General features: G+C 30.5%; 2 protein-coding genes across 3 annotated transcripts; one reads left to right on the plus strand and one right to left on the minus strand.

Moving 5' to 3' along the window:
- The first annotated feature begins 5,261 nt into the window (after positions 1-5,261).
- LOC121232179 (actin-like) lies at positions 5,262-7,713 on the plus strand. Of its 2 annotated transcripts, none has more exons than XM_041117672.1 (5): positions 5,262-5,375; positions 5,815-5,887; positions 5,995-6,388; positions 6,650-7,263; positions 7,408-7,713. In XM_041117672.1, the coding sequence occupies exons 2-5, from the start codon at positions 5,828-5,830 to the stop codon at positions 7,471-7,473; spliced, it is 1,134 nt and encodes a 377-aa protein (XP_040973606.1). In that variant the 5' UTR covers positions 5,262-5,375; positions 5,815-5,827; the 3' UTR covers positions 7,474-7,713. The 2 variants fall into 2 exon arrangements, with proteins under 2 accessions (XP_040973606.1, XP_040973607.1); XM_041117673.1 differs by having other exon boundaries at positions 5,307-5,375; positions 5,798-5,887.
- A 675-nt stretch (positions 7,714-8,388) lies between these two features.
- Positions 8,389-10,215, minus strand: LOC107940042 (fasciclin-like arabinogalactan protein 4). Its single transcript, XM_016873449.2, has one exon. The coding sequence runs from the start codon at positions 9,907-9,909 to the stop codon at positions 8,599-8,601; it is 1,311 nt and encodes a 436-aa protein (XP_016728938.2). The 5' UTR covers positions 9,910-10,215; the 3' UTR covers positions 8,389-8,598.
- Positions 10,216-15,111: the final 4,896 nt, after the last annotated feature.

The following is a 15,111-nucleotide window of genomic DNA, read 5'->3' on the forward strand; positions in this document are numbered from 1 at the left end:
AAATTACTGTTGAATTTGTTAAAAAAGGTCTATGAAATTTAAAAAAATCAACCCAATTAACATTTTTTTATAAATAGTTAATAATTTTTATTTAATGCTCATAAGAGGTGAGAGAATAAATGAAATACAAAATATTTATATTATTTTTTAGAATAAATTCAATCATAATATTCCTAAAACATTACAATTTTTTAATTATTTTTGAATAATTAAAATATATTTTAATTGATCATAATACAAACTATAAATATTTTAAAAATTAAAAATTTATATTTTTTTACTTTCTCACTCATAGTATTTCTAAAATGTTTCAAATTTTGTAATATTTTCCTTAAAAAATAAATATAATATATTTTAATTTATATATACAACTAAACTCATGCACCGCATAAGATGAAAACTAGTATACATATATAGCAAGGTAAATACTTGCATGAATAGCTTAATATAATGACACATGGAAATTCATTTTACTTCACATGTAACTAAAAGAGAAATTACAGTCAGTTAAAATTTTTAATAGAAAATTAGTTTAAAATTTTATAAAAATTTTAATTTAAATAATATTTTTTATCCTTAAAAAATGCAGTTTAAATTCAAATTCAAAAGTATAATATAAAAATAATGATAAATATAAATAATATTTATCTTAATATTTGCATTATTTAATTTAAATTTAAGATAAATAGATAAATTTAACATATTTAAACATATACCATTAACCTATGTATATCTATTTTTGTTTAAAATTTTATTTTTAATTATTTAATTGAATTTAAAAATTATCATAAAATATATATTATTTATCTTAACTTTTTTATTATTTAATTTAAATTTAAATTTAATATAAGTAGATATATATTTATTAGTTTTTAAAAACTCTAAAAAAATCTATATAAATTATTATAACTATTGTAAAAAATCAATTTAAATAATATTATCAAAATTTCTTCATTTTTAATGTATCTTTTTCTATGTTCTTACTTTAATTTCTTGTTACTTTTTTACAGAAAATTATTGTTGATTTCTTGACTTTTACTTGATTATTATATTTACTTTTACATCTATTTTTTTTATCACTAGAGGCATGTTTTATATAGTATTAAAAATAATATATGATTATTTAACTTTTTATTTACTTTTACTAATTTTTTTTGTATATTATTGATTTAATATGTGTTTTCTTTGGTTTTTGCTAATATTATTTATAGTTTTGCAAGAATTTCACAATCCTTTTTTTTTTTATATCAATCTAAATGTATAAAATTGTCGTCAATTTTTTTAAAAAATATTATTAAATTTAAAATAAATCTATTTTAATTAATACATGCAATCAACCCGTGAATATAATGTTATAATTAATAGGCGGAGAGTTGAAATTTAATTACAAATTATTTAGGTTCTAATTATATATCCAATTGGTTCCTCCATTAGCTCAACAGGTGAATAGATAAAAAAGAAACCAATCCATAACTAAATAATATTGTAATTAATAGGCGAGGAGTTGAAACTTAATTACAAATTATTTAAGCCCTTATTATATATATCCAATTGATTGCTCCACTAGCTCAATACATCCTTATATTTGCATTTAGAACCGAAATGATAAATAAATGAAAACGATGAAAGAAAAATATATTCCATGTATTACTATTTGTAGTAAATTCAAATTTTTGAAAGGAACAAGAGATGACTTAGAAATATATTTTTTGAATTATTATTTAATTTATTGTAATTAAATAATTGAGTTTAAAATGAAAATTAAATTAATTAGTCATTGCAATTTTTTTGAATGGGATAATTAAATTTATTTACTCATAGATTCTAATACGATAAAGTCGTTACGACTTTGATAAAATTATAATTGGGTTGAGACATAATTTAATTGAATTAATTAATTTTGATTAGTTGAATAAGTAATATTTTGGAAATAGAAATCTGGTTTTTGGGTTGAATAACTAACTATATGAGCTTGATTTAATTAAAACTAAAAATGAATTTCACATATAACTATACCTAATATATGAAAGGCCTGACGAGGTTAATAACATTAGGGGTGGACCACACACTAGGTGTGTGCTGCCAAGTGCATTAAGTCCTATTAGTACTCTAGTTTTCTATTAAAATATTATTTCTCTCTTCTTGTTTAAGTAGAATTTTTATATTTTTCTATACAAAAGGACTATGAAAAAATCGAATATACGCACTTCTGTGACGAGGTTACTCTGTCGAAATTTAGAAAAAAAATAGCTACAAAATAAATTCTATTTTACATGAGTACTTGAGGCATTATTTTAGATTTTAGTTTTTCATAGAGAAAGTGAACTTTCTCCACTAGAAAGTTATAGTTTTAATTTGTGTTTGATTTGTGATAAGAGTTTACTCCTTTAGCAATCAAGGGTTCAAGCATTGAAATTTGTTCTGTTGAAAGTCAAGAATCAACAAATCTTGCTAGTCTAGAAACACAGGTATTATGTTTGGTAAAATTTATTGCTATAGATAACAAAACAAATATTTGGTTTTATGAAAAAATTTGAAATTTTGCTATTCAACAAACCATTTTTATAAACAATTTTTCCAATAGTATATTTTAAAGAGGACTTAACACCTATTGAATATACAAATTCAGATTTCCATACATCGAAATGTGTTTTTGTCCTAGGCGGTGGAGCCATAGTGTGGAGAAGTTTCAAGCAAAGATGTATGTTAGTACAAATCTCCAGTGAGGAAAATCTCGAACACACGAATGAAACTCGAACAGAAAAAGAAGAAATAGGACAATGCTCCAAGGTGTGTATCAAGCCACTATCTTTAAGATTATATTCGCCCCCACCTATCTTCAGTGTGCAAATGAGTCCAAGCAAATTAACCTCAAGGATACAATGAAGCCAATGACTATTTGAGTTTTGCACTGACGAGAACAGTCCACTATGCACTGAGGAATTTTCAAATGAAATCTCATTCCTATTTATAGGAATTTTCATGTCTCTTCATAGAGACATCTTTCATCAATAGGTGTTTTTCTGAATAATAATGTTTTTAAAATAAACACATAATTATTCGTTTAATATTATAACTATTCAAATAATATTATTTAAATAGTTATAATTTTTTTTCAAAAAATCAAATAATATAATTTTTTGATTAATTACACCCATTCATTTATGGTTATTGGAACACTATAAATATTTGAAAATGTTCCAACAATGTATTGTTGCCTCCACTATGAAGGGCGAGTATGTGGTTGTTTTTGAGGTAGCAAAAAATGTAGTCTAGCTTCGAAAGTTAATAACAAATCTTGAAATCATTCATAGTATGAAAAAAGCTATCAAACTGTATTGGGATAATAGTACAATAAAAGTTAATATTAAGGAAACAATGAATCATAAGAGGACAAAACACATTAATCGCAAGTATCATATTATATGAGAGGCGATAACGAACGAAATACTAGGTATAGTTAAAGACATTTGAGGACAACACTGCATATCCATTTATCAAAACTATGATGGCTAGGAGTTTTAAGAAACATGCTGAGGATATAGGAATACAAAGCATGACTCATTTATTTCATTAGGGCAAGTGAGAGATTGTTAGGATTTTGTGCCCTTAGTGCAATGATTTCATCATTATGCTTGTACTTTTTCGAATAGATAGATTAAATAAAACTTCATGGTTAAGTTATTATCTTTTGTATGATTGTCCTCAATGGTTTTTGCAATAAAAGAGAAATGAATAGGCAAATATTGATTACTTGATTACCTAATATTTAATTGCATCATAGGGATAGATTATGATATGAGAAAATAACTTATATAGTAGGTAATCTAAATTGTTCATAATCAGAGGAATCAAAATGAGCAATTGATTCGGAAGACTATTATGTTGTCTATTAAGTCCAATTAAAAAGATACATTGTCTTGGGTATCAGACCGAATGACTCTTAAAAAATAGAAACACATATGTGATTGTCTGGATTGAAAATATATTGAACATTATTAAAGTTGAATTTATCCTGGATCCTTGAGTAAGTGACTAACCATTTGTACCTAACTCATGTATTTTAATATATCGAAAGCCTATGTTCCATTGCTCTCGGAACCAAGAGTTGGTATGTTGGGTATACAACTCTTGTATAACATGACTTCAATTACAATAATGAAATTCATAACTCAATTAAATAGTAAATGATATCTTACCATTGACATTGCATGGATTATGAAAAAAGGTATGTGGTCATGGGTCATTTGTGAAGGGATGAATGATATCTTTCTTATTTGAGTAAACTCCTTTTGATTTTTCCTATACATGATAATTATGGGGTAGTCGAAAAATACACAATACTGAAATGATGACACTGTATTAAAATTTAATTATTTTATTTTTCATGAGAACTCAAGATTCAAAGTTGTGAGATTATAATTACAATTTTTTGTGGCAATTATAATTCAAAATTGTGATTACAACCCATACAGAAAGTTAACTTTTTCCACTGGAAAGTTATCATTTTCATTCTGTGCTTGGTTCTTGATAAGAGCCCACTCTTTTAACGTTCGAGATTTTAAGAATAATAAAGAATATTATCGAATCAAAAAACTAAAAGAACTTGTCACTAAATACAAAATTCAATAGGATTCTCTAACTCAAAAACATAGTTAATTGATTTAATAAGATTTATTACTTATCCAACTTTTATGGAAAATTTGAAATTTCATTAGTTAAAATTTCCATAATCAATATACACTCTTTATTTTCTTCATTCAAGTTCCTTTTTGAAACCACCTCTAACAATCCTACAAATAATTTGGTCTCCACTAATAACGTTCATTTTCTCCCAAAGCTCAAAGTCGATTATGGGTTAATTTTTCTACTTTTTGTTTTTCTTAGATGAAAATTAAGTATAAAAAATTCTTTTATATATAAAATAGACACAGCTTAAGGTACAGTGGACAAGAAATCATTAACAACATAAGGCTTATTTTCAAGATTCAATTGTTTTTCTTTTTCTAGAGATTAATTTGTTGAATTGAAAATTGAGAAACACCTAAAAAGTTTTTTTTTTCACCAATAAGATTTCCATTTTTTTAAATATTTTTTGAGATGCAGGGTGTCATGTATTAGGATGGTAAGATGGCTGGGAAACCGATTCTACCGGTTTGGATAGCTGTTGAAACATTCCTTAGCCACCCCAAAATGAGCATGCAACCGAAGGACCCGGTAAAATGGTTAAAAACAAGTAAGATGTTTTCCTTTTGCGTTTTAAATTTCAATACGTATCATTTTTCACCTGCCATTTTATTTTCTTTTCGAACCCAAAGGGCGCGCGCAACTCAAATCCTCTTCTCTGCTTTTCCACTTTTCCTTTCTTTCTTCAGGTGATTTCTCTTTCCTTCTGTTTGGTTTCCAAGAAAGTATAGGAACTTTGTTGATTTTCACCGGATTTTTATTGGCATTGTGATAATTTTGTAGGAATTGTATGTATGCGTTATCATTTTAACCGGTTTAATGTTTTTTGTTTGGATTCTTTGGATAATTCATGATTCTTTAGCTTCTAGTGACTTGGACTAACATGATTTTCTTTTCACCTACATTAATGTTCAATAAATCAACTTTTTGTCTCTTTGTACTTCTAATTTATTTTAGCAATGAAAAAGATTTAAAAATGTGATAATTTATGATTTTATGAAAGGATTCTCTTATTTAATTTAATCATAGTACTTTTTTTTTTTTGCCTTTAGTAATATATGTTTGTGATGAATTACTATTTTTTCCCCTTACTATTGTGATGTTGATCTAGTTGTGATGTTATTTTAGCTGGTGATACAAGATGGCAGATGGTGAGGATATTCAACCACTTGTCTGCGATAATGGAACTGGAATGGTCAAGGTATTAGTTTAGGATACTCTGTCCTTCGTATTTTTCTGTGTGATTCTAAGGTTGTCTTTAGATTTATATATGATTTCCCCCCTAATGATTCATTTTGCATTTTCTAGGCTGGGTTTGCTGGCGATGATGCTCCAAGGGCCGTCTTCCCTAGCATTGTGGGTCGGCCACGTCACACTGGTGTGATGGTTGGCATGGGACAGAAAGATGCATATGTTGGGGATGAGGCTCAGTCCAAGCGTGGTATTCTTACTCTTAAATACCCTATTGAACATGGTATTGTTAACAACTGGGACGATATGGAAAAGATTTGGCATCATACCTTCTACAATGAACTCCGTGTGGCTCCTGAAGAACACCCAATTCTTCTCACCGAGGCGCCTCTCAACCCGAAAGCCAATCGCGAGAAAATGACCCAAATCATGTTTGAGACCTTCAATGCTCCAGCAATGTATGTTGCTATCCAGGCTGTTCTATCCCTCTATGCCAGTGGTCGTACAACTGGTAAGCAAATGACTACTCATGATCTTTTGGATAGAACTTGAGCTAAACAATCTCAAAGTAAAATTTTCACTTTTGTTTGTTTGTAGCTTGACCAGGGAAAATTTGAAGTGACCTTAAAATTGGTTGCTATTTCGCCCCATTGTCTTGAATTCATGATTTTCATAATGATTATAAAGTCTTCCTGATCGAACACCTGTAAATTATGGTTAGAATTCTATTTATTTTTCATGTGCTAATTGTTCTCTACGAAACTTTATGAAGGTATTGTTCTGGACTCTGGAGATGGTGTGAGCCATACTGTCCCTATTTATGAAGGATATGCCCTCCCACATGCCATCCTCCGTCTAGACCTTGCAGGTCGTGACCTTACTGATGCCCTTATGAAAATCCTGACCGAGCGTGGTTATTCATTCACAACTACAGCTGAGCGTGAAATTGTGAGGGACATGAAAGAGAAACTGTCATATATCGCACTTGACTTTGAGCAAGAGCTAGAAACTGCCAAAACTAGTTCCAGCATTGAGAAGAGCTATGAGTTGCCTGATGGTCAGGTGATCACCATTGGTGCAGAGCGTTTCCGATGCCCGGAAGTCCTTTTCCAGCCTTCCATGATTGGAATGGAAGCTGCTGGCGTTCACGAAACCACATACAATTCTATCATGAAGTGCGATGTAGATATCAGGAAGGATTTGTATGGAAACATTGTTCTCAGCGGTGGAACTACTATGTTCCCAGGAATTGCTGACAGAATGAGCAAGGAAATTACTGCCTTGGCCCCAAGCAGCATGAAAATTAAGGTGGTGGCTCCACCTGAAAGGAAATACAGTGTCTGGATTGGAGGCTCTATCTTAGCATCTCTCAGTACTTTCCAGCAGGTATTTTCTAACTTGCAATGCTGACGGCATGTAGTTGCTGTTAATGACAAATTGACAATTTTATTCTTCGTTCTTATTTCTCACTCACTTTAGCAAGCTTCATACATGTACTAAAGACATTTACGGGTTGTGATGGGAATGCAGATGTGGATTGCTAAGGCAGAGTACGATGAATCCGGACCATCTATTGTGCACAGGAAGTGCTTCTAATTCTTCAGAAATGTCTTGTTTTTTGGCGAAACGACCAAAATTTCTGGACCCCCCTTCATATAGAGTTCAAATTGGTTCATTTTTATTTTCCCTTGGCAGTTCTTTGATCATTCAACGTATTTGTGATTATTGTCAATTCTCTCTATCTTTCACACTCCCTTGTATTCTGATACTTGAAAGCATATTCTCACACTATATCCGAAAAGAAGCAGGATGACCTGCTACAACCAAATTTTTTAAGGTGGTGTCTCCCCCATTGCTTAAATGGTAAGACTTGAGTTCAAGTTATAATAATCTTTCAAAATTTTAGACTTGAAACATTAAAGTTGAGTTACACAAGTCCTCTTTATTACATCCATTTACTTAGAAGCCCGCAAAATTGAGTTTGAATTGAGATTTTTTTTTATAGACGATTAGTTCAATAATTTAAATTAAAAAAATAAGTGAGTTCAATTCAAGAATCAATTGCACAAAATGCATTCGTAACCCCGTATGAATGCATATCTAAATCAGTGTCCCTTCAATATATGTAGTTTACAAAAATAAAATTCGCAAAACCATACAGAACCAAGAATGTAGGCACTTAACAGTTGTATTGATGATATGGTACAAACAAATGTAAGATGTGAGTATAGGGAAAAAAATCCGGATAATGTAGACACAACACAGGTTTCACATAGGCACAGAAGAGAAAAAAAGAATCCATCTCAAATTGGTCATGGCAGAAACTTGACGGCCATTATCCGTCAAGGTTTCTCCTTTCATAATTTCCTGGAAAGATAAGGAAGAAACGAAAATCGTCTTAGATGAGAGACATGCGGCATGACATTGTCACACCTATAACATGTTAAGCAGCATTGCACCACAAATATCCATTGTCAGAATTAAAGGGTATTTTCTTCCTTATTATGCAGATGATAAACGCTTGAATTCCAATACATGAAAGCAAATTCCAATACATTTTCGGGGCAAAAACAAAAAATTACAAAAACTCTATGCTATTTTGAGACAAAATATATAAAAGGTTATTAAAAAAACAAGTTGTTGACCAACATCTCATACAGGAAATTATACAAGGAATTCAACCCAATTGAAGCTAGTAAATAGGTTTCAAGGCTGAAGCTCTCATACCACTAGAACCAATCCTATACAACATACAGTAACAATGCAGCTTTGCATTCTATATCTTCCACCCTTCGATGTTATCTCTTCACGAAATCCCGGCGGCGATGAAAGATGTGACGCTGGACCACTAAACCCGGCCGAATTCTCCGGTGATGGAGATGTTTCCGGCGGCTGAACTGTCGTCCCCACCACCGCATTCCCCGGCTTCGATGTTACTCCAGCCGAGTCTTTCCCAAAAATCTCTCTAGGCAACAAAACCTTGGAAACCCCGAAAATGGCAACGGGGTTTTGGTCGAACACCGTTTGGGTAACCGATGCTTGAACGATTCCCGTATCGATCGCGACAGATCCATTGACTCTTGAAATATTGAGAGTGAAGCTGCCGGCGCCGTTATCTTCCGTGGCTAATGTGGGTTGGACCGGGTTCACGATCGATTCCAGTGAACCCAAAGGGTAATAAGAATGAAGCACGTGGAATTTTAGGACCACAGCTTTCTTATCAGCTGGGAGTGACTGCAATTTGACATTGCCCGGCAGATCGCCGAAAGCATCGTCTGTGGGGACAAAGAGAGTGATTCCAGCACCGCCCTCGTCGGCTTCGAATTCATCGACGACGCCGGAAGCGGCTAACATTGAGGCGGCGACGTTGAAATTATGGCCATCGATTAGGGCTTTGGTAATGTTGAGGCCAAGGGGGGGCCGGGTTTCAGAGGCCAATAGATTGAAGTCGTAGGGAACAAGGAGGGAATCAACGGCCAGGATTGTGATATTGTAAGGGAGGGTTTTGATTAACGATAAAACGGTGACGTTGGACGGGGAGAAAGGGGCCGGTGATTGGATTGTGATGGAGTTGGTTAAAGGGTCACGGGTGATATTAACGGCGCCGAAGTTGGAATGGACCCGGCCCGTTGTTTGGAGGAGGGTGGTTACAAGGACGCCTGAGGGTGGGATCTGGCGGAGGTCGCTCCAGGAGAAGTATTGTAGAAGGACGTGGTAGCGCAGGATGTCACCTAGTGACGACGGTGGGAGGCGGCGCGTGAGGTCGGAGGAAGGGGACGTGGAGAGGTACGAGTTCGGAACGGCGAGTAAAGTAACGGGGTCGCGGCGCGTGAGATCAGGGGCGACGGAGGTGGAGCAGAGGAGGGAGGAGAAGGAGGTAAGGTTTTGGAAGGAGGAGAGGATGGAGGTTATGTTGAGAGCAGAGGTGGTGGTGGTGGTGGTGGTGGTGATGGTGGAGGATAGGAGGAGGAGGAGGAGTAAATAAAACAATGTGATAGGGGTAATATGGGAAATGGAGACTGAAATAGCCATGCCTCTGCTCTCTTTTTCTCTGTCTTTTGCAGAGTTTTGAGAGTGGAAAAAAAGGCAAAAAAAAGGAATTAAGTGGAAGAGGCTTTGATTGTTTGAAGAGTGGAGAGTGGCGAGTAGGGAGTTGGCGAGTATGAAAAGCGAGTATGATTACCGTAATCATTATTGTGAATGATGATGGGGAATGGTTCATTGACATGGAATAGATGAGGAATGGAATTAAGTAAGAATGGAATAGAGATATAATAAGTTTTGATTGGTTGAAATGTATCAGATGAGAAATAGTTGATTGGAATAAAATGTTCATTTTACCCTTAACTTAAAAAATAATATTTTAATTTAATAAAATATTATTAATTTAATATAAAATATTTTATATTAAAATTATATAATCATAAAATATTTACTTTTAACTTATTATTATCAACCCAAAATTCATACGAAATAGTTTATACTAAAATTTTATAATAATTACATATTTATATTTAATAATATACTAATTATAAAAATATTAAAATATGGTTTTTTTTCTCTAAATTTCGCATGCTCTCCTTTTTTTTTTTCTCTATATTTTCTCTATCATATATATGATCTTTTTCCATCAACGAAGTCAGATAGGTTATCTAATTTCTAATATATGTTTGTATGCTTGCTTTAGATTGGTACTTATGTATTATTACTTATGTGTTATATGGTACAACTAAATATTATTGATAGATGAATTTTTCTAAATACTTTTAAATATTTTTCTGTAAATAATTGTCACAAAATCATATAGTAATGTACTGACAATAATGCAACCGTCAGTAAAAGGTTATTTAAATAATGGGATAAGAAATCCCCGATAATGATTTTATTGGAGAAAAGACTGGTAGTAAGAAAACGATGTTCAAAAGCATGTTGTAAAATAGAATTTTGGACATGTTAGCATATGGATTGATTATATTAGATATTCAATCTTTAATTTAAGGAAATGAATGTGAGAGAAAATATTTTTTTTTGATTTGTAGTACTACAATTAGAATGAGTTTCGACCCTGTTACTAGACACTGATAATGGAAACCCAAATTTTAATTAGTAACCTTTAATTTAAAAGTTCAATGGGTAAAAACAAGTTATCATTATATGTCTATGATGTACTACTAAAACTTATTCTAAAACAAGTTTAATGGAAATTGGTATGGTACATTGTGTGTAGAGGATAAGTTTGAATATTCTTAATGGAGTTTACTATTTATTGTTTAAATATCTAAAACAATGGAGACATTGATGGAATTCTACCCATATAAACATAAGAAGGTTTCCCTTATTAATGTTTAGGGTAAACTACACAACCTAAACTATTAATAAGTTTACGTTTTGGTCACTTAACTTTAAAAAGTTACAAAGTTGTCACTAAACTATTTGAAGTATTCATTTAAGTCATTGAGTTATTAAAATCAATGTTGTATGGCATTTTCTGTTTGCACCGCTTGTACCAATCAAAAGCTATCATTCATTTTCGCTCTTATAGTTTATTTTTTTTATAAAACAACTTTGAATGTTATGAACTTGCAAGCTAGAATCCAAACTTTCTTCTTTGATTTTCGACACTGACTTTCAGATCGACTTGGATTAAGGTATGTTCTTTTAGTCATCAATGGGTATTGATTTATTATACCAATCGTCGAATTATCACTTGAAGCTTACTAACTAGACTTAAAAAAAAAAAACTTAACGACCCTATGACTTAAATAAAAACTTTAGAATAGTTTAGCGACTTAAACGAAAACTTTCAAATAGTTTTGTAACATTTTGAAGTTGAGTGATCAAAACTTAAATTTACTAATAATTTAATGACCTTGGGTATAGTTATTATGAACAAAATAAGCAGGGGCGAAGCCAGAAAATTTTTTTAGTGGGGGCCGGATGAAAATTTAATTTTTTATAGTTTATATTTCTATAATTTGTAAAGGATTAAATTGAATTTTTATAATTTTAGGGGGGCCAAAGTGCAATTTTATCTTTTCTAATTTAAAATTATTAAAAAATTTCAAGAGCCTAAAATAAAATTTTTCATTTTAGGGGGGACCGGGGCCCATGCCAGCCCCCTGGCTACGCCCCTGCAGATAAGCACATGGTCATATTAGTGCGAGAAGTGAACAACCTGATAGAAATATAAATGAATAGTATGTGTGAGGATATTTCAATTTCTAATACTAAGAATTGTTGTTCAATCTGCTGAAATCAACATCTACAACTTCATTAGAACTCTGAAATACACTCGTTAATTGATGGTTTAAATCAAGAGATACTATCTTATATGCATAATATTTATTTATGTGAAAAATTATAAAGTAAATTACCAACCTAAGAAGCTATTAGAGACATTTTTAAAACATGAAGGAAAATATAATATAGGCCTCAAAATTATCTTATTTTACTAATATTATTTTAGTTTTTCTTATTTTTTTTTTGTAACAGAATAATGCGTGATTCATTTGGCTATATACCAAACCAAACATGCTATGAGTTTGATTTGTAGAATATCATTTTCTTTTCCTCACTCGCAGTTAACACACGTGATGTTGCTGCCTTTTAACTTGAGACATGTTTTATTAAATTAGTTACATAACTCAAGCTTATTGTCCTGATTAAATGTTTATTTTTGTAGTAACTTCAGTTATATACTATCACGTGTCATCTATTTAATGCTAATAATTAACTTCAAGAGACAGATTGTTCCATTTATATAGCGTTTACTAAAATTTAAAAATAAGTGAAAACTAAAATCCTTTTCTTTCTGTATACTTTAAAATTGAATTATTACTTAATTATATATATATATTTATATTTAAACTAATTTTTTTACTTGTGCAGTACACGGATTTGAGTGTATATATTAATTGTATTGTATTAAATGATTTGTTTAAATTTTGTATTAATTAATTTAATATTTGACTAATAATATAAATATGAAATTAATACATAATAAATTTAAAATAATTTTAAAATCGTAAAAAATTATTCATTTAGTAGTCATGTAATAAAAAAAATAATATTGCAATAGACTTAAATTTAACAAATAATTTTAATGATATTAATAATTTTTAAAAGTTACATCAATATTTTAATCAAAACAAATTATTTGAGCTAATTAATGAGATTGTAAAAAGTCGTAGTACCAAATTATATCATAAAATTAAAATATAAAGATTGAATCTTGAATTTGAGTGTAACACAGGGATCAAAATTAAAATTTAACCATCATTATATAATCTAAATTTGAGCATAATGTAAGGACTAAAGTTGAAAATTTATCACTTTTTGTAAAATAAAAAAAACTATTCCACGTGTCAGCATTAGGAAAGTTATATAGAACTTCCTTTTATATATAATTATATAGATTCCATCCTTCCTTAATTATGAGTAATTATCAAGACATGGAAATTAAACTTACAATAAGATACAACGCAATGAAACTTTATTGATAATTTAGTTGAATTAAAAAAATATTAAGTTCAAACTCTTTTATTATATAAAGAGTTGATTGATTTCAAAATATTTTAATAATATTAAAGTTATATCAATAAGGTCATTTTATTATTAAAATTATTAATTTAGTCAATATTATATGTCATAATTTAAAATGAAAAGTAGAATGTTATTGCAAAATTTTAAAACTTAAAACTAAAAATAAAATAAAAAAAGAGTGAGTGAATAATAAAATTTTTGTAAATGTCTCGAAAACCTTAAAATTAATATTTTTACAACATCTATATTTTACAACATTATTTTTTTAAATTTTCATTTTAAACTATGTCATATAAAATTTGACATCTCATTTAACGTTTAAATTAATCATTTAATAATAAAAATAATTTATTGATATAATCTCGATAATTTAGGGATGTAATTTGAATATTTTGAAATTTAAAGAAGATATGATACAATTAACTCTTATATAAAAGATATTTAAAATTTAATTATTGCTTGAATATCTTATGAATATCCAATTGCGATGCTTATAAAGTTTCCTTTCTTGCGTATTTTTTTATATTTAAAAAAAGAAGAAAATTAAAATCTAAAATGGCAGGTCTCCCCAAAGATATTTTTTAAAGTCCATGGTTCTTAAGAATCTTGCACTTAAGGCTTATAATTTTTTAGTCTATATGGCATAGTTTTCAGCATTACCCATTACCAATGCAGTTTCTTTTCTTTTTTAATACGGAATGACTAACTTACTAGGAATATATCCACAAATTTTTATTTATTTAAAATACTGTATTTTATTTTTATATTAATTTTTTGAGATTATTTCTTTAAATGTGATTTTGGGACAAATTCAACACTCTAAATTGAGGTCCTTGTAAGTGGTAAATGATCAAGTTTTTCATCCCCATCCAGGTGTCAAAGTATGTTTAAACTGTTAAGATTTCGTCCCTTAATTCTCTCTCTATTCTTGCGAGTATTTTAAAATTAATAATTAAATAGTTAGTCACACTTGTAAGTGTCGAGGTTTTATTATTATTATTATATAGAAGCGAGAATAATTATGTCAAGAGAAGCTAATGAAGACTTTAGAGGCACTTAAAGTCCACTATCTAGTCTCTTTTCCTAGTTGACTATTGTTTATTGGTTGATGCCTGATGTTGACACGTTGAAATAGTCTAACATCTTCGAAGGTTGGTTGAAGCTTCCATCCTATTTTAGTGCGTCCATGAATTATGTTGGTCCATTTTTTTTGCTAATATACAGTAACCTACAAGAAAAAATATTGTGAGATTTGAGAAAAAAAATATAGCACAAAGAGCAAGGATTCTAGCATGGAGTTTGCTAGCAAATTTGAACCTACAAATAGTCAGAAGTTGAAAGTCGTAGGAAGTTTGAGCAACAATAGCTCCTCCAATCATGTCGTTATAGCGATTTTGAACAATGCACAAAGAAAGAGACCAATGGGAAATGAGGTCTTTTGAAGAGATAGCTGACTGAAGCCTTTGTTGCCTGTTTTCACTGGGAGTTTCAGGAATGGAGTAGAGAATCGAATGGTAAAGATCATAAATTTTCTTGGTAGCACTAATGGGCTTAGGTTGGATCCTCTAAATATAAGACCATTCCTGAATTTTTCACATAATCCACAAGGTGCAGGCTGTAGCTGTGTAGAAATTCCTGGAATCCTGGGAGTTGAGATTGTTGTCATGTAGCCATTGTAAGTCCAACTGGAGA

The sequence above is a fragment of the Gossypium hirsutum genome, chromosome A07 (genome assembly GCF_007990345.1).
Source record: "Gossypium hirsutum isolate 1008001.06 chromosome A07, Gossypium_hirsutum_v2.1, whole genome shotgun sequence".
NCBI classification, from domain to species: domain Eukaryota; kingdom Viridiplantae; phylum Streptophyta; class Magnoliopsida; order Malvales; family Malvaceae; genus Gossypium; species Gossypium hirsutum.

Excerpts from the sequence above, each read along its gene's own strand:
- LOC121232179 (XM_041117672.1), top strand. The coding sequence starts at position 5,828 with ATGGCAGATGGTGAGGATATTCAACCACTTGTCTGCGATAATGGAACT. Across the intron at positions 6,389-6,649 it reads TGCCAGTGGTCGTACAACTG|GTATTGTTCTGGACTCTGGA; the intron begins GTAAGCAAATGA and ends AACTTTATGAAG. Across the intron at positions 7,264-7,407 it reads CTCTCAGTACTTTCCAGCAG|ATGTGGATTGCTAAGGCAGA; the intron begins GTATTTTCTAAC and ends ATGGGAATGCAG.
- LOC107940042 (XM_016873449.2), bottom strand. The coding sequence starts at position 9,909 with ATGGCTATTTCAGTCTCCATTTCCCATATTACCCCTATCACATTGTTT.